This window comes from Cynocephalus volans, chromosome 5, assembly GCF_027409185.1.
Source record: "Cynocephalus volans isolate mCynVol1 chromosome 5, mCynVol1.pri, whole genome shotgun sequence".
NCBI lineage: Eukaryota > Metazoa > Chordata > Mammalia > Dermoptera > Cynocephalidae > Cynocephalus > Cynocephalus volans.
In genome coordinates, this window is record NC_084464.1 from 111,971,667 (window position 1) to 111,995,200 (window position 23,534).

A 23,534-nucleotide genomic window follows, 5' to 3' on the forward strand; every position below is an offset into this window, starting at 1 on the left:
GCACAAGCTTCCAGAGTCTTCACCCACTGGAGTTGCATAGAACATGCTTAGTTCCCCCAGAAACAAATTGTGACACATGTGTGAAATATTACCAACCAGGGAAGTTTGAGACTCAAGGTTTTTTACTGGAGGCTGGCCACATAGGCAGCCTCTGCCTGGCATGTACCAAAATTCCAGACCCCCGGAAGGAAAGGTGATCCATCAAAAACTATATTGTTTCTACAAACAATTTCAGCACAGTAAGCTGGTCTTATTAGTTCTGGTAATGATGGGAACTCTCCTGAAGTCCAAGATCCCCAATGCCAGCCAAGGGCCAACCTTGTAAATAGGCCTTTCTAAGGATAGCAGTCAGGCCTATTATGTTATAGTTATTCTTTTAATTATTTAAAAGAAGGTGCTGTGCAGAAAAAAGTTAATGTAATAAAAAATATAAGTTAACATAATAAAAAAATTACCTGAAAGTATGACAGTACGCAGAATTAGCTGAGTTTTCAGGCACCTTCAGCTCTATTGCTTTGATTCTGTGATTCTTAACAAAGCACTAGTACCAAAAATAAATATATATTATGACATTAAATATTTTTAAAAGCATTTGTTTTTAAACACAGGTGGAATGAACTAGGAGGATGTGTGATTCCCACTGGTCGCCTGCAGGTAAAGATGACATTATATTCAGAATGAATAGAATCTGTATCCACAGTGTGTAATGTTTTCTGTAAGCAACCATGGAGAGAGATACATCTTATTTAATGCAGAACTATTAATCATTAGAGAATGATCTTTAAAAGCTTTACTGCTAGTTTAAGTTTCATGAAGGATATACAGCTGAAATAATATGGCCTACGGATTCTTTCTATATACTAAACTTTGTTATTGGAAATAGAAACACAAACAGGAACGTGAAAAGAATAAATTAGAGTGACTTTAGAAAACAAGCCAGGTACGTACACTATATATGTTAACTATACATTAACAATGATATGGCTTCAACCACTGAATATTTGGTTTTTATAGTAAAAGATATATATCAGAAAAAAGCCCATATTTTACCAATTGGTACATGTAGAAAATGTTAGCTATATATCTTGTTAAACTAAAGAAGTAAATTCATATGAAGACCAATTTAATGATGTCATTGCAGCAATATTAAGTGAGCAGCAAATATAAACATATAATTTTTAAAAATATTCTTCATTATCTTGACCTTTAACTTTACATAAAACTAAATAATTAATATTTGTTTAGGAACAACACTCACCACCTTTCTTCTGCTTCTTAAAGAAAATAAGTCTAAAGTAGTATGGAAGGAGTTTTGGTGACGGAATAGTGTTGAAAATCTTAAGGTATTTCTCTTTAGACTGGTGTTCTTCGAACCAACTGTGTAGACTGTTTAGATCGCACCAACACAGCACAGTTTATGGTGGGAAAATGTGCTCTGGCCTATCAGCTGTATTCCTTGGGATTAATTGACAAACCTAATCTACAGTTTGATACAGATGCAGTAAGGTAAGCCTTATTTTCTACCATCTGACTGTCGGTAATGACAGAAAGCAAACCTGATTAATAAGAATTTTTATGAACTCACTTCTATTTTTAGCTTCTCAAAAATTATGTTGCTAGAAGATATTATTCTAATTAGCTCTGCGATACATATTTCTATTAAAGACTTCTGTATAATTGCCATGGCTTTTGGATTTTTTTCTGCTCATGTTGATTATAAGTAAACACTCTGTTCTTTAGATAAATTCCAAAGTGCTTAGACAAACTAGTATGTTTTTTTAAAAAAATAAATCCAGTTTGCATTAAAAAAAGTACTGCACTTCATACGCTTTGATCTAACAACAGAAGACATATAAAAGATTGATTCTTCATCAAGGATTACTGTTTCTTCACTGTCCATTAGATCCATGACATTCATGAAGTACTATTTCTTGAAAATACAAGGATAGCTACTATTGCTCATCTGAGATTGTCATAAAAACTCAACCAAGGAAAGTAATCGGTTTACAAATGGCCAGATCCACAGATATCAGTACACTGACAATGTTAACGGCCCTTGAAGAAACACAGTTTCAAACATGTACATGTTTCTAAGAAAGAATATGGTTTGTCTGCTATGGTCTGAATGTTTGTGTCTTCCCCAAATCCATATGTTGAAATCCTGGTTCCCAAAGAGATTGTAGTAGGAGGTAGGGAAGTGATTAGATCTGAGGATGGAATCCTCCTGATTGGGATTAGTGCCCTTATAAAAGAGACCACAGAGACCTAGCTAGCCCCTTCCACCATGTAAGGACACAGTGAGAAGACACAATCTATGAACCAGGAAACTGGCTCTCACCAGACACCCTATCTGCCGACATCTTGATCTTTAACTTCTTAGCCTCCAGAACTGTGAGAAATAAATGTTGTTTATAAACCTCCCAGTTTACGGTATTTTGTAACAGCAGCCCAAACAGACTAAGACACTATGACAAGAATATATCCTTTCTTCAAAGGCAATTCAAAGAGCACAGAAAATTTTGTCATGGGTGGTGAATTGATTTGGCAAGCTGCAGAAAGTTAGGAGTCTTTTATATGGTTAGAACCATCTTGGTCTAGCTTTTGTGGGTTATATTTTTGGTGCCCCTCTTTCCTTTTTGGTGTTTTCTGTCACTTTGATGCTTATTAGAATATAACTATGAAATATAATACATTTTGCATTTGCATTTATCTTCAAGATGTGGAAAAGAAAGACTCAGAATAATTCATAAGGTAAAAGACTTGTTTTGAGTTGGTTGCTAGGTAAAAACCTTGTGCAGTCATTTTGGTAAAATTCTTTAATGTGAGCTTTTCTTTTGCTTAGGCTATTTGAAGAACTTTATGAAGACCATGGTGATACCCTATCTCTTCAGTATGGTGGTTCTCAACTTGTTCATCGTGTAAAAACCTACAGAAAAATAGCGCCATGGACCCAGCACTCAAAAGACATCATGCAAACCCTGTCTAGATATTACAGCAATGCTTTTTCAGGTAATTCTGGAGTATTAGGTATTTCTTAAGATTTACTCTTTTATACGTTTTTCTTCTTATACATGTACTTTTTTTTTTTTACCTGCTTAAGTAAAATTAAAATTAAATATTTTAAAAGTTTAAATAAAACAGAGTCTATCACTTAGAAAGTGCTTAATAAATACTTGTTCAACAAATGAATAAATAAACATTTTGTATTTTAAATAGAGTACTTTTGCATTTTGGTACCCATAGTTGCAGTTTTTAAATAATGCAACATGCTTGGATTTCTTGGCTTCTGTCTCCTATATTTCTCCTTGCAATATAGATAAAATTTTTTGAGGGTATCCAATCATTTTTTTTAAATGTGTTCAAAGTCTTGACCATTATCTAAGAATGTAAATATTGCTGAGTTTTTAAAATGAAAGCTAGAATTGAATAGTAATCTTAGCTTTATATTATACTCATTAAATTATACTTTTTTGACTTGTGGATGCTGAATGTAACAGGTTGTTAAAATGGCACTTTTCCTGCCTCCACTCTGATGGAATTGACAAAACAATAGATTCATAGACCACAGTGATTGTGAGAGAAATCCCCACACACAGAATTTACAAGGAAAGTGTTTAGTGTTCAATTCCGTGAATCCTCAGCCCTTGAACCATGTTAAAGATAAAAATGTTTACAGAATGTGGAGTTGTTGTTTGGTAAAGAGGTTCTTTGGAGTGAACTGTTGCCAGCAATGATTGTCACCACTCCCACTTCTTCACCTCAAGTGCAGAGAGATTGGGCTTCAACAGGACTCTAGGTGAGCTTTGATGTGGTATCCTGCCATTGGAGGGAACCCAGGCATAGTCCTTGGACTGCTGCGTAAGAAATCTAAAGCAGAGGGATGGGCTGACAGGAGTGTTGCCTTATTGGGAATTGCCTGCACTCCTGGAGTTGGTTGGGCCAAAGGATACTTGAGTGTTTACTGGTAACCAGATGTGGGCCTCATGGAGGAGGGTGCCAGCAAGGGTTTGTCCTGGGTCCTGGCCAGTAAGGCCCCTTGAGGGACAGAGAGAACCTCACAGCAAGAACTAGGAGGTAAACACTGGATACCTAAGGAGCTAAGAAGGAGTTACGGGAAACTGCCTGATTAAAAAAAAGAGGCATGTGCCCACACCAGTGGAATTGCAAGAGTCTCCAGTGGTTGGAGTCTTGGAAACATTCCTGAAAGTGTCCACAAAGTGTCAGCTTTCAACATTTTCTAGGCCCAGAGAGACTACAAAGCCAGTCTGCTCTGCTCTGCTCAAGTGTATTAGTTTTCTATGCTATGTAACAAATTAATACAAATTGAGCAGCTTAAAACAGCACACGATCATTATTTCATAATTTCTGTGGGTCAGAAGTCCAAGTACAATTTAGCTGGGTTCTTTTGTTTAGGGTCTCACAAGGCTGCAATTAAGATGTCAGTCAGGCCATCATCTCATCTGGAGGCTTGGCTAGAGAAGGATCTACTTCCCAGCTCATGTGTTTGTTGGCAGAATTCAGTTCCTTGCAGGTGCTTGTGGCTATGGGACTCATAGCAGCTTGCTTCTTCATAGCTGGCAAGGGAAAGAGAGTCTATAGAATGAGTCTGCTAGCAAAATAGAGTCTCTTATATAATGTAATTTAATCATGGAGTGAAATGCCATCATTTTCGCCATATCACATTGGTCAGAAGCAAATCACACCTCCCCCACCAACATACCCCCCCCCCACACACACAGGAAATCTGTGTCAGTTTCCTAGGGCTGCTTTAACAAAATACCACAAACCAGTGGCTTAAAACAGCAGAAATTTATTATTTCACAGTTCAGGAGGCTAGAAGTCTGAAATCAAAACACCAGTAGGGCCATGTTCCCTCTGAAACCCATAGAGGAGGATCCTTACTTCCTTCTTCCTGGCTTCTGGTGGTTGCTGGCAATCCTTGGCGTTCCTTGGCTTGTGACTGAAACACTTCAGTGTCTGCCTCTGTCCTCACATGGTATTCTTCTCTCGTGTCTGTCTTCATGGTGTTTTCCTCCTCTCTGGTGTCTCTCTTCTTCTTATGAGGACACCAGTCCTATTGAATTAAGGGCCCACTGTTCTCCAGTGTGACTGCATCTTCACTTGATTATATCTACAAAGACCATGTTTCCAAATAAGGTCGCATTCACAGTTACTAGAGGTTAGGACTTCAACATATCTTTCTGGGAGACACAGTCCAACCTATAAAAGTTGTGGGGTAGGTGAAGGGATGTAATTATAAGTCATGTGCCAACAAATACATATCCCTCTGGGTCGCCATGAAAAACTTTTAGAGCTGCCTCGATGATGAAAGGTCATCTGCTCCTCTGCCCCTGTCTTGTCATCATTGTCCCCATAATAGGGGTCATTATTGTCACTTACGAACCAAGTGATGTGCTTTATAATGAGACTAGAGGGCACAGAGAATGAATGTGTAGCTGTACATGATTAAAAAATAAAGGAGTAATATTAAAAGATAGAGATGGTCATGAGAAAGTGTTGTGCACATAAGGGGGAAAGTAAGGCAAAATTATGCGCAACTGAAAAAGGAACTACTATGAAAGGAATTGTTTTATGCAGAACGTGGCTAAAACAGACTTCTTTATTTTAAGAACCATGGTGTCATTGGGGTGTACAACTTATTTTTAAATTACAATGGGTATTATATAATGATGATAATATGTTATAAAACAATTTTCTTTAAAGCACTCAAGATAACTTTGTAAAACTTAATCAGTCTCCTCATGTTATGCCTCTGGGCAGGGCAGGAAGATACTTACTGATTAAGACACTAGAACAGTGAAATTAGGTTACTGGGAATTATACCATTGGTAAAATTGATGGTATGTGGGCAACTCACCTGACCCTCTTTCAGGCTTGTTTTAAAAACTGTTCTTGAGGCTTCATATACTAGCTTGTCTCTAAGAAGCACCTTTTGCTTTCTAACATAACTAGTTACATAGGCAGTTGGAAGATGCCTTCCAGATAAAGCATTGGTGTCTAGGTACTCCCTTCAGATGTTAGGAAGAGCTTTTAATTTGTTTAAGGACTTTGTTAAGGTCTTTCTAATTTTTTTTTACATTCAAATTTTGTAAGCCTGGATTTTCTTGCTGAAGCTTGTTGAGTTTAAATCCTATTATAAGAAAAAAAAAAATTATAGGATACCTGCAGCAGTTAATAATGATCTGCTATATATATACATACATGCATAAATATATACACATGTGCAATTTGAATGTAATGAATGTGTGTGTGCGCATGCATGGAGAGGAATCATGTCCTCTTCAAACAGAGATTTAAAAAGAAAAGCTCACAGGCTGAAGATTTAAAAGCTTACTATGCATGAAAAGCAGTGATCACAGAAGATGGTGTTGAGATGACTTCTCCTGGCATTATGATAGTGCTTTGAGGTACTGCCAACAGTTTCTTTCCCTTTCTGCTCACTGCAGAAAGAGGGACTTGCAAGGGAATGTGCTGAGAACATTTTAATTTATCAAGAAGAGTAAGATAGCCTTCTAAGGTCATCCTTCTAATGGCAGGTTTTGAGTGAATAAGCTGTATTTGTCTATAGCAGAAAGAAAACAATTGGAAAAAATGTTTTGTTTAAATAACATTGTTAACTGTGGTTAAAATCCAACTCTTCACCTCTCCTGTGAACCAAAGCAGTTAAACATGGCAAGAGAAAAAGTTGCAAATCATTACTCTTAGTTTAAATTTACTACAGTTCTCCAAAGGACACTCAAAAGAACCTGACAGTCCTACTGTATTTTTCTAGTATGTTCATTCTTCCACTCTCCAAAATGACCATTTCATACCTTGTTCTCTCCCTTTAATCCTATAACATCCCAGTCTCAGCTGATGATCTTGCTTCATACTTCATTGGGATAGTAAAAGTCATTAGAAGGGAACTCCCTCCTCTTATCACCTTATATTGTATTATAGTTCTTGGAGTGTTCCTGCCCGGTCTTAAGCCAAGCCCTCTGCTGTTCTCTGAATCCCAGCCCTTCTTGTTTCCCCAGTAATCATACGCTCTTTGCTGTGCATCATCAGTTTCTCTCTCTCTACTGCATCATTTTCATTAACATAGAAGCACACCTTAGTGTTTTCTATCCAGCCTTTCCATATATTCCTAATCCCACATCCCCCTCCAGTCCTTTTTCTCTACTTTCCTGAGCAAAAACTTGAATAAGTCGACTACCTGCCTGTTTTCTCTCTCATATCATTTTCTTTCCACCTGTTCCATTGGGCTTCTACCCTATCATGACACTGAAACTGTGCCTCTCAGAGTTATCAGCAATCTTCTCATTGCCAAATCCCATGGTCACTTTTCTGTCTCCATCTTATTCAACCTTTCAACAACTTTTATCACAGTTGACCGTTCCTTCTCCCTTGAAACTCAATCTGATATCTCTTTCAGCCTCCATGTTGACTTCTCCTGTCCTATTTCTAAACTCTCCTTTTCTCCTCTCTTTTTACACTTTAACTCTAGGGGCATCTCAACCCGTAGGGTAAAACAAAACCATCATAGTTTAAGAACAATTCATTTGACACTCAAATTTATACCTCTAACTGACTTCTCCATGAACTCCAGACTCATTTATCTAAAAGCTTACCTAGCATCTACTCTTGGGTATCATATTAGTTTTCCATAGATGCTATGACAAATTATTACAAATTGAGTGGTTTTAAACAACACCTATTTATTACAGTTTGTGTGGGTCTGAAGTCTGGGCACAGCATTACTCAGTTGTGTTCCCTGCTTAGGGTGTCACAAGGTTGAAGTCAAAATGAAGTCAGATGAAATAAAAATAAAATCAAAATGTCAGCTGACCTGGGCTCTTATCTGGAAGTTTTCTGGCTCATTCAGATTGTTGGCAGAATTCCATGCAGTGGTAGGACTGTTGCCCATGTCTTTGCTAGCAGTTGGTAGGTGCTGCTATCAGTTCCTGAAAGAAAGTGAGCCAAGACGCCAGGTACCATTCAAGCTTTATTAAAGGAAAAGAATCTGCCAGGCTGCACTCAAAGTGATGGGCAGCCCGGGGCTGCCCTCAAAGTGGAAGGCAACACCAGGTGTGGGGGTGGTAGAGCTTATATAGGGTGCCAAGGACTGGCTGATACCATCAGGGAGGGGTATTATGCTAATATGGAAACTGTGATCAGGGTGGAGAACTGTGCCCTTGCAAAAGCAAAAGGTTTCTATTTAAGTAACAAGTCTTCTCGGCTTCTCATAAAGGGAAGGGGGGAGGGGTTTGGTGCTGGAGTGGAAGACAAGGCCTGCAGCTATTTTGTGCTTATTGTGTGCACAGTGGCGCCCCCAGTCACGTCCAAGATCCATCAGTTACTAGAGGATGCTTGCATTCATTGACTTGTGGCCTGCTCTATTTTAAAGCCAGCAATGGTGTATCAAATCCTGCATTGAATCTATCTTCAAATCTCTCTGCCTTGCCCTTCAGTCTTCCTCTTCTACCTTCCTCTTCTGCCTTGAAAGGATTCATGTAATTACAGTGGGTTTACCCAGATAATCCAGGTTAATTTCCCTATCTTGATGTTGGTGATTAGTAATCTTAATTACATCTGCAAAGTTCCTTTTGTCATGTAATATAAAATATTCATGGGTATGACACTAGGGAGCAAAGGTCATGGGGGCCAGATTTCTTCCTACCATAGCTATCTAATAAGAATCTGAAATTCCTGAAACTGAAATTCTTGACTGTATTAAACCTGTTTCTCCACTTGTTTTTCCACGTCAACACACATTGCACAGTTCAGAAACGTAGGAACATCCTTGAATCATTTATTTTTCTCATCACCCCTCCCCAATCCCATCTGTCAGCAAATCTTGTTGGCTCTCTCTCCAAAGTATATCCCAAATCTGCTACATTTCACTCCCTCTGCTGCCTCACTAGTCCACACAACCATTACCTCTTATCTGAACAACTGCGGTAGCTCCTAATTTGTCTTTCTGCTTCCACTATTTTAGTCTTGCTCTTCACAGCAGCCAGAGTGATTTTTTTCAAAACTTAGATCACATCACTTCCCTCTTTAAAAACCCTTCCAGTGCTTCCCATTGCACTTGAAATCAAACTCTTTACCATGACCTATAAGGCCTGTGTGGTCTGGCCTCATCTGTCTCTAATATTGCTCTTTTGCTCTCCCAGTACCCTCCATCCTTCTTGCTCAGCTCCTTCCCCCTTCAAGCCTTTGTAGTTGTTTGTCCTTCTGCTTGGGCACAGCCCCCAAGGCTCTGTGTGACCACTTCCTTCTTATCATTACAGTTCAAAAGTTACTTCCACAGACATTTTATAATTTTCAAAAGAATCAGAAATAGCCAACGAGCATACAAAAATCCAACTTCATTAGTTACCAAACAAATGCAGATTTACCCTCTACCCTTTTCCCCAGCAACCCAATCTAACTGTCCAACAACCCAGTCTAACTGCCCTTCTCCCTTCTCATCACTCTCATGTCACTCTGTTTTATTTTCTTCATAAAACTTGCATACTCTAAAAGTGCCTTGTCTATCATTTACTTGTATATATTTTTGTTTCCTTCTGTGAAGTGTAAGCCTATGAGAGCCAGGTCCTTGTTAGTCTTTTATCCCCAGTGTGAGACATAGTAGATTCTTGAATGAATGAATTTTTTTTCAATTATTAAAGTAATATGTGTTCATTATAGAAAGTACAGAATAGCTCACAAATAAATCATAATCCCCACCTTCCAGAGATAACCTCTTGGTGATATTTAGGAGAACATAATTCTTCTGGTTTTACTATGCGTGTAATTTATAATCTGCTTTTGCCCTTGTAGATAATATGAGTAATGTTTATGGTCTTAAATATTCTTCTACAGCATGATTTTTAGTAGCCTTATGGTATTCTATCCTTTAGAAGCATTATAATTTAGTTCTTTGTTATTGCGCATTTAGAGTCCTTCTAAACAATTATCTTTGAACATATACTTTTTTATTGCATATCTTTGATCTTTTTTCACGAAAATTTCAGAGGGTATAAATACTTTACAGGGTTTAATGTATGGAAATATATGAGATTACTTCAAAAAGTTCATGGAAAATTTGTATTATCTTTAATTCTATTTTTCCACAAACTTTTTGAAGTACCCTTATGTATATGTGTGTGTATATATGGAAATTGCCTTTCAGAAAAGATATAATAGTTAATGCTCCACTCAGCAGAGTATGGAAGTGTCAATTATGGAAAGTATTTTGCCAACTTAATAGGTAGAAAATGGTATATTGTTTTAATCTGCATTTGTTTGATAACTAATGAAGTTGGAGTTTTGTATGTTCATTCGATTCTTTTGGAAATTGTGTGTACCTGTTTTTCTATTAGGGGGTTGATCTATGTCTTTCTTACATTTGATTTGGTATGTTTTTCAATGCATGGTGTGAGGTAGGAATCTAACTTTATTGTCTCCTTCCCCCCAGTAGTTAAACATTACTATTTATTGAATAATATTTCCTTCTGTTACTAATTTCAAGGCCACTTTATCACCAACTTAACTTAATATTAGAATAACAAATATTTTAGTTCCAAAATAAAATTTTTAGCTAATTAAAAAGAATTGTTATATTCAAACCTGATCTATTTAAATATAGTGAAGAATAAATCTGGTTAGAGTTTAACTCTTTGAATGGCGTTTGAATAGTGCATATTCTTTTATCCTTTATAGCATAATTGAGTATAAAAAAGCAGGTAATAATTTTGTCCTCTTGTTGTACATAACTACAGAGAACCTACCTGTTTTAAACTCTTGTCCATGTCCAAAGTACTACCATTTTTCTTGGGGTGGCTTTCTTATTTGCAGTCAAAAGTAGCCAGGAGAAGATCCTCCGGCTCATTAGATCTGGCTTTATAGCCCAAGCTTAGTAGGTGACTGTAAACATCATAGATATATTTTAAGTTATAATTACAGCAGTACTTTCAAGAAGTCTTCTTTATGATCCTTTGAAGAAATATCCTTTTTTTTTTTTTTTTGTGGTTATGTTTCTCACATCTTACATTTTACCATACTTGCTAAAGATTAAAGGAAGCTACTATTAGGTTTAAAGGATGAAAGAAACTCCTTGAAAACATGACTGAAAAATGGAAAGCTTCTCTAGATAGTATTAACATATTTTGAGGTACTACATAGAATGGACTATTAAGTGCCATTAAGGCGATTCAAGAAGCATAAAGAATATAATTACTATAAGACCAGTATGTTTACTTTTGTATTGTGTTAAAGAGGGTACAAATTGGGGCGGTAATGTCAGCATCATTTAATACTTGATGTTTTCTCACAAGTGGAAAAAAAGGCCCCAAATATATTTGGCACATAAACACATCCCTTTAGTATATTACTTTCAGCCTGAAAGGTAAGTGCTGTTTTAACAGAATGCTTCCTGTCAAATATTAATAACTGGAAAACATGTTCGATGTACCATATATCATTCATTTACTTTTGCTGAAATGATCAGATAACCCAATGAGAACAGTGTTGCTAATTTCAGATATATCTGTGTTCACTAGCTGTTGGAAGAAAATTGATTTTATGATAATGTTATCTTGTTCCAAAAGCAGTCATTTCTACTGTGTTATCTTTTTAGTCCTACACTCATTTTCAGAAAGAGGTTATTTATATTGTGGATGTCTGCCACAAGCTTGAATATACAAGGTTCTGAGACAAGAATGGAAAGGAGAAAATGAAGGGAAAAAATGAAGGATACTAGGAAGGAAAAGCATGGAATGGGAAGGGTGGTTCATGAAACCATTTCACTGTTTATTATCATTTTTACCAAAATATATTCAGGAAAAAGAAGAGGAAATTTTATATATATATATATATATATATATAAAAAATCAGTTTTGTTAGTTCATAACATAGCTCAGAAAGGTAATTTTCGAGTGGTTGAATAGTTAGAGGCTGTTATTCATGTGCTGCCTATGCCTTCATTATCAATCACAAAAGAGAATGGGCCAGGCTAACAGCTGCTGATGGGGACAGAAAACATTGTAAACATTGTCTCTGTTGAAGAAACAGATAATATCTTTTCAAGGATTAAAAGTGGAAACTAAGCAACTGACTTATTCAAGGTTGTGCAACAGAATATGAATAGGAATTGGGTCATTTTATTTGTTTCTGATGTCTCTACTTGTCTTTGTAGTAAAGATGTATTTACTTCAAGAAAACTAACAGATGGTGAGGATATGTTTTCATTTTAAAAATAAAGTCACAAGGTATTATGACAGTTCTTAGAGATTTTTAAGAGTGTCTCAAAATTCAAGAAACATTTTGTGTTCTCTATCCTCTATATTATGAGAGGTATGGAACAAAAAGGAAACATTTTGAAGCAAGATTTTATTCTGCTCAAAATCTTGCTGACTATTTTAGATTGTATGTGTATGACGTTTGAAGTATAAATACTACTTTTATTTTTAGAGGTATGTTATATGAAATCACAGTTGTATCACTGTCCTCCTGAAAAAATACTTTCTTGAGGCGTATATGTCAGTAATGGATTTTCTGAGACACATATTTTGTTTTTCAGATGCTGATAGACAAGATTCCATTAATCTGTTCCTGGGAGTTTTTCATCCCACTGAAGGGAAACCTCATCTCTGGGAACTCCCAACAGATTTTTATTTGCATCACAAAAATACTATGCGACTTTTACCAACAAGAAGAAGGTATTTTTCTTCTTAGTCTATTATGTAAAGTCAGATTTGATATTATTTTGAATATGAGACACTTTTCTTTTTGAGAAATAATCACATAGGCTGGAGTAGTTTAGTCTTACCACATGTTTGCTATGAGTTTAATGTTGTTGGTGTCCTGGTAGTAGGTTGGGGAAATTGTGTTTAACAATTAGTGGTTTGCATTTTCCCTAAGATATAGATAAAGTTTCAAAACTTCATCATTGAACGTAAATTGTAGCTCCACTAAAGCAAACCAGCAACATCATTTTTTAGCATTTCCCACAATCCTGAAACTCTAAAGGAATAAGTCTTTGATTTTTCAAGTGTGGCATCTAAGAAGCATTTACTTTGTGTTTCCAATGTTTTTTTTTTCTTAGTGACATTGGTAAAGACAGGTAAGTAGAGCAGTGATACTGGTGGCAGATAACCACCCCATTCCCCCTACCACCTTTTGGCTTTCTAGAGTCATTCTTCAGGATAGGTTATTTTGATTACAGTTAAATTGATATTAATATTCTCAAAAGAACCGAACAGTTTACCTGAAGCATTTTATTTAATATGATACTCTGCGTGGGCCTCAGGGTCAGGGAGAGCTGAGTTGGAATCTCTGTAGTGTGACCTGGAACTAGTTATCTAACCTCTCTAAGCCTCCTTTTCCTCATCGGCAAAATGGAAATAGCTAGACATACCTCACAGAGTCATCGTGAGAATTTATGTGAAAAATTTTGCTCATGTATCAAAATTGATTGTATTAGTACATGATTGCTCAGTTAAAAACACTAAAGAGTCTTCTCATTAAATTCTGACAATGAGAGAGGTAAAATAACAAGGGAAGTGTCCGAGTTTATATGTTTCTCAAATTTATTCTTATCAGTGCGTATTATTGGAATGACTAACTTAATAGCTGGGCGTACTTTCCATATAAATGAAGCACTGCTAGTTTTTACATTAAATTTATAATTAATAAGTGATAGTATGTGAATTTTTGCTCTTGGAACTAATTATGTTTATTTGGTGAGAGATGGGTGTAAATACTATATTTAGCTTTGCTGATGACAGTTGACTATAGGTAGATTGGTTGATTTTCTGAAATTTTATATTACCTTAAAGTATTGAAGCTATTAAGATACAATTTGGGTACAATCAAAACTCAATATTCTAGCAAAAAATTAGCTGTGTATTACAAGCATAAATTAAACCACTTGCTTACCTTGAGTTATGTAACTAGGGCAGGTGGTTTTGGAACTACTATGTCAGAATAAAAGAAGCTGGTATTACATCCCCATTTTCTAAAAAAGGAAACTGAGGTACAGAGAGATATGTCTTGGCTGAGATTATTCAACTAGTTAGGTGATTCAGCAAGAATCAGTTTCAAGACTGCCATTGAAAATAAAATTTTATCAAAGTAGATAATGTGGCTCACTCAGCTGATTTAGCCTCCTGTTTATGTTTTTTTCTCTAGAATGTCAAAATTCAAAAAATTGTTTTATGGTATCATCAATTGATACTGCTCATAAACAGTACTTGTAAATACTGTAAGATAAATTTCAGTGTTTTGCTGTGGACTTTCTAGAGTCACCCACCTGTACAGGTTATTTTGATGACAGTTAAATCAATATATAATTCTTAAAAGAAATGAACAGTTTAGTCAGAGGCAGTAACAGGACAAGAGTATGGAGCTCAGGCTAGGGTAGAGCTGAGTTGGAATTTCTGCAAGTGTGTAACCTGAGACTTGTTACTTAACCTCTTGAAACTGCATTTTCTTATCTGTAAAATGGAGATGACTATACATATCTCACAGGGTTGTTTTGAGGCTTAAAAGAGAAAATATGTGGAAAGTACTTAGCACTGGTTATGGTGCAGAATAAACACAGTCCTGAAGTAGCCTGTCTCCAGTTAATACCTAGGTGACCATGGGCAAGTCTCTTAACTGGTGTAATTCTGTTTCCACATCAAAATATGGATAATACTAATATCTCTGAGGTTTCTCTGAGAATTAGATGAGATCACATAAATGCTTAGCACATAGTAAGTTCAGTAGGTGTTAGAATTGTTTTTATTCTTTAAGGAGATTACATTCTCTATTTTTTAACATTTATTAAAAGTTGTACAGATGCCCATAAAAGCTGGAAAACTTAGATTATATTTTATTACTTACTATAATGTAATATCAATAAATACTCTATTAGATATTCATCTGTGTTTTCAAATTTGATGGCCATCCTGTATTTTGTACTCCAATGATTTACTCTGAAAGAGGGAAGGGAGAATTAACCTAACAGCCAAGAGTTCATGTAAACCAGGTCCTCTTGAGATAACTACTTCTACTACCTGAAATCTCACGTTTATTGATATGCTCAAAACCACTAATTGAAGCTTTGTTCTGAATTTGATTAATATGTCACACATCATCTGAGATGCTGTTTATTGAGTCAGTGTTTATAATGTTGGCAAGATGTTTTTAGGTAGCATTAATTATTTCACTGACTCTTAGAGCTGGGAGATTTCCTGGCTCTGCTCCCTGTCTGACATGTGAGTTCTCTGTCCGCAGGGAAAAATCATCTGGCTGGCTTGACAAGCCCTGGTTGGTCAACTGGGACATGTCTTGTTGAAGAGGTAGTTGTTTTTGAACAGTTCATTTACACAATTCTTCATCACATCGGGTTGAGATCTGCTTCTTTGTAATCCTACCTACTAATACTAATTCAGCCCACCAAGACCTTAAGAACACGATTTCCTCATTCACATGATAGTCTTTTAAATATTTGAAGATGAGTTCATACATTCTCAAAATCTCTTCTCCAGTTTAAATAGCCCCAGTTTCTTAAGCTGTTCCTCATATGCTGTGGTTTCAAGTCCCTCCAGCACTCAGAATACTCTTCTCTGTATGTATTCCAGTTGATGTTATTTTTAAACTGTGGTGCTTATACCTGGATCCAGTAATGGTCAGAATGTGGTCTGATTTGTGCCAGGTGTTGTGGGACTATTGGGACCACTACTCCTCTTGTTCTGGATACTCTGTTTTTATCATTAAGTGTAAGATCCCATTAGCTGTCTTCAGCATTGCTGGCGCAGTGTTAACTCTGTGAGCCTCTGAAGTCCATTAGAACTCCCAAGTCTTTTTAATGTCCTGTTGCCATGACATATTTACATCATTCTTATCATGCTCATATATGTTTTGCCTGCTTTCAAAAAGTTTTTAAATGTGTATCCTTTTCATTAACTAATATTTCTAACTTTGTAGCTTCTTCATATTTAATCAATTGGCCATCTTGATCCTAATACAAGTCGTTGATGAAAAATATTGAATAGAATAGGGTGGAAGGCAGAGCCCTGTGGTATATAACACCAGACAACTCCTTCCATCTAGCATTATTTAGTGCTTTTTAGTTGCAATCTTTTAAACAGCAGTAAGTGCTCTTAATTTATACTGTGCCCTGACCACATCTTTCTATCTTGTTCACAAATATTTATTGCTTTGCTAATGTTCATAAATGTTGTTTCATAGGGCTCCCAAGTTAGCTTGGAGAATTAAAAACAGTCTTTTTAAATTTTCCCTAACTTTCCTATGTGATCCAATGAAATTGAGCACTCTTAATACTAGGGACTGAAAAAGAGTAGAATTTGACTTATTGGCTATTGTATGCAAAGGAAGAAGTGGCACCACCTTGCCATATCCCATTCTCTGATCCTTGGTCCCACAGCAGGTCCTGGTACAGGGGCTCTTCCTCTGAGTAAATGTGCCTGGTAGTGGAGGTGATGAAGATTCCTCCTGTCCTGGGTTTAGTCTTCTCAGATGTTCTCATCCTCCATTTGTCTCAGCTCATCTTCCCCAAGGCAGGTATTTCTCATGGGTTGCTTTGCTTCTGAGACTCACTCAGAGGACTTGGACTTCAAAAAAGTGTTGTTAAATTGCTTTGTGTTAGTTAGAGAGATATAGTTTAGTAATATTTTTCAAAAGTTTATAGCCTGGCCTCAAGTCACTAATACAAGGTTAGTTCTTAATTCTTGTTCTCCAGTTAGTGCATTTTGAGTTAAAACAAATACTTTATAATGTTTACTTCTTTTTCCTAATTAAGCTAATTGTAAGCAACATTCTTTATGGAATTTTTCATATACATAGCTGATACTCTTTCTGTTTTCCTCCTCTGCCAAAGTTAGGTTATCACAGAATAGAACTTACACACACAGACACACACAGCACACCCTCTTAAACAATTAGCCCGTGTCTTTTTCGTTCCCCTGATCTGACAGTCTGATTCTCCTATCAAAAAGAAAATGAGATTAGCTTTGTGTGGCTTGTTCTAAAGAATATATGTGAATTCATAGAATTTACTGATTATCTTTTTAGGTCGCTCACAACAAATCTCTAATGCTTGATTCTATTATGTTGCTGAGATTCACATCACCCTCATTGATGTATAGTTTTTTGGAATCTATCACATTTGAGCATCACAAAATGCATTTGCCCATTCCCATTGTAAGTCCCATTCTTTACTATTCCTTGAAGACTATTGATCTCACCTGCACCAGGATACTTGAATGGTTTTAGAGAGGCTCTACTGCTTTTCTTATCTCTTTTGGTGTACACAGTTCTCTCGTGTTTTTCTCTTTCAAGCATGAAACTTCTCATTGTTGGCGAAGTTAGAAACAATACTGGAATTAAGTAGCTCTACCTTCTCTGTCATTTTCTTCACCTTGGTACTTCCAACACATAGAGTAGTGTCTGGTACACAGTAGGTGCTTAATAAATGTTGAATGACTGAATGAATTCTTCATAAGTAAAAGACTTATGCTTTCTGTTTTCTTTTCATGTGCTAAAGCCTTGAAAGAGCAGTTTGAGGGCAAGCCTCCTTGCTATCACCCAGGAGCTTGTCATAAATGCAGAATATCAAGCCTCACCTACTGAACCAGAATCTGTGTTTTAGCAAGATCCCCAGCTGATTCACATGCACACTGAATTTTGAGAAGCACTGCTCTAAAGCATATCTTCAGTCTAAAACAAAACTTTAGTGCCTTTCCTGTTATAATAGCACTTTTCCCCCCCTCATAGTTTGTTAGGCTTTGTGTTCCTTCTTTTGTCATCCTTGGTTATATATTCTGCTTGCCATTTCTAGGAGTGTTTCTTGTGTTGCCAATTTCGTTTGGGTACTCTCCCATTTCCTCATAATTAGAATTATACAAGATTGTAATTTCAGCATTTCATTATTATTTTTTTATTTTTAATTTATTTGTTTACCATTAATATTTTTTTACATTCTAAGATGTTGCAGAGCAGTTGGAGGGGGAGGGGAGTGCAGAGGATGCAGGTAGGGATGGGGGGCTAGGCTGGCCCATGGCCGGCTCCTTTGCTGGCCTGGTTACAGAGAGTGGGGCAGGGACGGGGATGGAAGTGGCCCACGGCACCCCCCCTCACTCTAGCTCTGGAGCCCGGGGGGGTTCTGGCAGCAGCACAGTCTGGATGGGGACATCAGTGGGATGTGGCTGAGGCCCTCAGCCCCCTCCACCCCAGCTCGGGGGCATGGGGGGGCTTCTGGTGGCAGGTGGTCAATGGGGACCACAGGCTGGATGGGGACTTTGGGGGGGTTGTGGCTGAGGCCCTTGGACCTCCCTCATTCCAGCTCAGGAGCCAAGGGGCTTCCAGTCCTTCTAGGTTTTATAGGTGTTCTTGGGTGGTGTTAGACCTTCACTGGTTAATACAGAACTTTGTCGCTGATCTGTGGGGTTTTTGTGGGTTTTTATTCAGTTCTGTATTGGATTATTAGCTACCCCCATCACTTAAACTCTGCACTGGAACTAATTTGTTGTCCTGTGCTTACTTCTACAATGGGGGATCGTCCTGTCGGGACCAGCGCTTGAGCCCTGCGGTTGAGCTAACATGCTGCTTTGCTGTTGGTTCTCTGGGGAAGGCTTTTTGTGCAGCTCAGGTTTTAATTGTTGAACTTGTAAGCACTTCCAAGTCTTGTGAGGTCTGGTACACCTGGGTTGTGTGGAAACTCTGGTCTGAGCCTGAGTCTTTTCAGCAAACTTCTTCCCCTACAGTTCTGTATACCTGACCAGTCTCCACTGAGTGGGCCTGTGCATTGGAGGCCAGATCAGCTGTGCGCAGGTCCCTTGTGATGACTCACCGGCCTTGGGTATCTCCTTTTTTTCAGTTGTCTGTGGCACCTCGCTCAGATGTGGGTCCATGGGAGCCCTGTCAGTGGTTTTGCTGGCCTAGGGCCACCAAGGCCATCCTCTCCCTGCAGTCTCCAAGCAACTTCACACAAAGGGCACAGCTGCGGTTTTTGCCAGCTCTCGCTCCATGTTCTCATCAGGGTGAACCTTGAAATGTCTGGGGCTCGAAATGGTCGGAGTGGTCCCTTCTTTCTCTCATTGTAACTTCTCCCGCCTTCATGCACTCTGTAGGTTTCTCCTCCTCATTCCCTGAGCTCTAGCAGCCCCAGCTTGGCAGTCTTTGCTTTTTAATAGTTGTAAATTGGTTAATTTTAGGAGAGAGTGATGCTGGGGACCGTCTTTCCACCATCTTCTCAGCATTTCATTTTTAGAAAGCCTTTTATTTATTTTAAATTATCTTTTTATCATTTTTGGCTATAGACTTTTTTAACTTTTGGAAATCTGTTTTTAAAAATATTTTAGATATATTATTTCACATTATTCCCCTTCTTAACTCTCATGAACTTTTACATAGCACTTTTTCTCTAAATATCCATTTAATAAGATTTTGATTTAAAGTTAAATCCAGTGGGCAGAGAGAAGGCAGTTCAGGATTCTCATAGACTCTCTGCTTCTAACAGATAAGTCTTCTAGCAGAAATACAGATAATTGAAATTCTCTACTCTTACTCTGACTCATCTCTATAACCAAGTAGTGAATATATACAGTTAAAGATTAACAGGGCCTATACTGTTTTCTAAGGGACCTTGTTCATTAACACCATCCAATTCATTCCTTAATGATTTTGCTTAACTGTCTTAATTAACTATACACACAGATGGGTACACATAAAGCAGAGTAGAAAAAGTTACCCAACTCTCAGATAACAGTGTTCCAGGGAAAGCTGGTTGTAGGTCTTGGGTCAAGGTTGTACTGCTCACCTGGTGGCAGAGTAACTGCAGGCACAGACAGTCCCTGGGAGAAGTACATAGCAGCTCACAAAGTTGGCTTAGTATATCCAGATCTTTTTTAGCTAAATCAGATCTTGAGTCAAACATCAGAGCATGTTGACTCTCAGGTTTTTAATGGCGTTTTTGTAGATCTGTGACGTAATTGAAACAAGAAAGGGATTGGGAAGGGAATTAACATGTTGAAGACCTACTGTGTCAAAAGCTTTGCAAACATGTTTTAAAAAGGAAAAAAAAAAAAAACTTTGAAGTAGGAGTCAACGTTTTACTATGGACCATATAACTCCTTTAATCCAATGAATTGTAGAAAACCAACATGTACATTTGGTCCATCTGATTTTTTTTTTTTTTTTTAATTTTATAGTTATACTTACTGGTGGACACCAGAGGTAATAAAGCATTTACCATTGCCTTATGATGAAGGTAGGTAACTGTTTCTCTTTTAGTTTTTACACTAACATATTTTGGAATTATACCTAAATGAACTTGAAGCATTAAATTCTTTGCATATAATATTTTATTAGAAAGAAATAAATGGCTACTCAGTATTATGTTGCTGTTTTAATATATAGGGGATTGCAACATCTCTTAGCTTCTTAAAGGGAAGGAATTGTGTTATGCTTCTTTTTATCTAAGTAGGCCAATACCTTGTATTATGTCTTAAAATTGTTAGATATGTCTCTCAAACATTTAGTCAATATAATATAATATATTAGTTCATCATTTTAAACTTGTTCTGGTTATATTTCTGCATAGTTGGTGGGAATGGGGAGTAAGTAAGGACTCATTCACAAGGGGAAATCAAAACATTTTTCCTGTATCTAAGCAGTGAAAAAAGGCATGTATGTATAAAAGTACATTTTAGTCACATTTAAATTAAATTTTATTAATTTGTCAGAGAGCCAGGAAAATTTTTATATTAAAGAAATACCCTCAAATATATAATACATTAGAATGATGTTTCCAAATTTAAATAATTGCCCACTTAATATAGTTTAGTCCTGGCTCTGTTACTAGTTCCCCTGACCTTGGACAAGACAGTTTTCCATCTTGAAAGGGTATCTGATAAGCTCCACTGCCAACCAGGAGCACTTCAGTTGAGGACTCCCTCTAGTCATGGTTTATTATTATCCCAACTTTGGGTGGCAAAGGGCATAAAGTAAGAAGATTGCAGAGGATTTTTAGTTCTTAACAAATTATTAATTCATTTTTGGAAAAGTATTTGTAATTTGAAATTCTGGGAAAAAAAACAGCTCATATTGCTGAGAAAGTTTGGTTCTTCTGGGAGAAAGGAAAGGACTTTAACTGTCTAACACTGGCCATTAATAGGATATTAAACATAAAGGAAATAATGAAATAGCTACGTGATTTTTAGCTAGAATGCAGAAGTTATTCACTTAAGAGCAAAAAGGAATTTAAAGAGCTGAGTAATGTGATTTCTAAAATAACTGCCTGTTCCCACCCAAGACTTCGAGAGGCCCCCCCTTACCTCCTTAGAGCTTGTCACACTCAGCTTTCCTGTTCATTTTCTTTGTGCACATCTCGTCTCTCTTCCATGCATGGAAGTGCCAGAGGCAGGAGCTGAGCCTGGTTCAGTGCTGTATCCCCCACAGATCTTACCATGGCACTCTTGTGAACACAGTTGATGTTACATAAATGCTTGGTGGATGTAATCTAAAGACTCTTAGAGTAACAGGCAGCATCTCTCTTAGTTATCTGTGCTGCAAACTTAAAGAAGTTGATAGTGAAGAAGTTTCACAAATATGAAGAAGAGATCGATATCCACAATGAGTTCTTTCGGCCGTATGAATTAAGTAGTTTTGATGATACCTTCTGCTTGGCTATGACAAGTTCAGCACGGTATGTTGTGAGTACTCTAATGCTGTAAGTATTTGGGAACTATGGTTTTCCTAGTTCATACAGATACAAGGGTACTTCAAAAAGTTCATGGAAAAACAGAATTAAAAAGATAATACAAATCTGCCATGAACTTTTTGGAGTACCTTTGTATGTCTTACTTTACCAGAAATTCGTTCTGTAAGCCTTGCTTTCAGCCTCTGTGTGAATACCTCCTTCAATAGTGATCCCACTACTTCAAGACACAGCCCCTTCTGTTGTTAGACAACTGGCATTAAAATCTTCCCTTTGATAAGCTGGAATCTGCCTCCCATTAGTCCTCGTTTGCCATTTGGAATAAACTCAGTTTTTTTATTGAACATAGAAATTGAGAGCTAACATGAATTAGAGGAAAAAGCATCATCTTCTGTACTAGAAAGCCTGGGATGTGAATCTTAGGTCAGCCACTGCCTAACTGTGTGACCTTGAGAAAACATCCAACTTATCTGAGCCTTATTTTCTTCATCACACACACACGTGCGTGCACACACACCAAGTGCCTTATGTAGTACCTGGCACAGGTAGGTGATTAATAAATGTTAGCTATTATTATATTACTACTTTTATTAGGCACAGGACAAGTCTAGATCCTCTTCAGTATGATGGCCCTCCAGATATTTGAGGAAGCAATACAAATTTTTTGGGGGGTAAATATCTTTATTTTTTCTTTTATAACTCATGTGACATGATTTCCAAACTCTCTCCATCTGGTCTTCATAACTCATGTGACATGATTTCCAAACTTTCTCTATCTGGTCTGTCACCTTTGGACATACTTCATTTTTCTGTGTCTCTTTTAGAATTTGATGGGACCTTTTAGGAAAAATGGTGGGACCAGAATAAGAAAATTAGGCAAAGCAAATCACTTCTTGATTATTATATTTTATACTAAAGTTTAAATGTTTATATTTTACATTTTCTTCAGATGTGGTATATGTGTATCTTAATTTTATCTGGCACATGTAGATACATATTCTGTGATTTGTTTCTTAGAAATCATGCTACATTTTGTTTCAGTTTCAGATGGTCAGGAAAAGTTAGAAATTTTTACTTGCTTGACTTTTCAGTTAAACTTATTAAAGTGCAGTGGTTTTAACTGTAAGGTCTTTGTTATTTCTAGAATTTTTTAACTCAGCAAAGGATAAATGACATTATGTATATATGTTTATGTAGATATATAGTTGATTTTATTTGCGGTAGTTATATTCTATAAAGTCACTGCAAACACTGAGTTAGTGAATACCGAACCATTGCTCCTAAGGGAGATACAGGATTAGGTTCCTGTGAGCCTCTGATCACGTTTTCATCAACTGATCAATACATAACCTCATTTTATGTGTGTTTCTGTTTAGGGACACCTTATTTAATATAAACTGTTGACTCATTAACATTGCACTCACGGCCAACAGCACTATGTAACTCATGCCTGAATGAAGCTTATGAACACATGTATTTTCTCCGTAAGGCATATCACAGATTTCTTGTGCTTAGAAACACTAGACAGCTTCAGCACTATGCATGGGGACCATTTTAAACAGCAAGATCTCCAACAAAAAGCACAAACAATGTGAAAAACATGGCACTAAATAGACCGTGAAATAGACACTTGTTTATGTTATAAAAGCAGAAATAGAAAGGCAGAGCACACCTTGTTCAACCTCAGCTGGGAACATAAGCATTGGGTGACTCAATTTTTTCACCCTTCTGTGCATGAACATAGTGCAAATGACTGCAAAGGCACCATGAATGTTGATTTGGGGGTTACAAATAAGTCTTAGTGAGTAAGCAAATGTATAAACAT

General features: G+C 37.0%; 1 protein-coding gene across 3 annotated transcripts in view; it reads left to right on the forward strand.

Moving 5' to 3' along the window:
• The window catches only part of FIG4 (FIG4 phosphoinositide 5-phosphatase), a 109,302-nt gene that overhangs the window by 54,620 nt on the left and 31,148 nt on the right, over positions 1 to 23,534 (forward strand). For all 3 annotated transcript variants that reach the window (XM_063096678.1, XM_063096679.1, XM_063096680.1), the window contains exons 13-18: positions 609 to 654; positions 1,358 to 1,506; positions 2,843 to 3,009; positions 12,566 to 12,704; positions 20,202 to 20,260; positions 21,550 to 21,697. In XM_063096678.1, the coding sequence (XP_062952748.1) occupies positions 609 to 654; positions 1,358 to 1,506; positions 2,843 to 3,009; positions 12,566 to 12,704; positions 20,202 to 20,260; positions 21,550 to 21,697 (708 nt within the window). The remainder of the gene's footprint in view (positions 1 to 608; positions 655 to 1,357; positions 1,507 to 2,842; positions 3,010 to 12,565; positions 12,705 to 20,201; positions 20,261 to 21,549; positions 21,698 to 23,534) is intronic.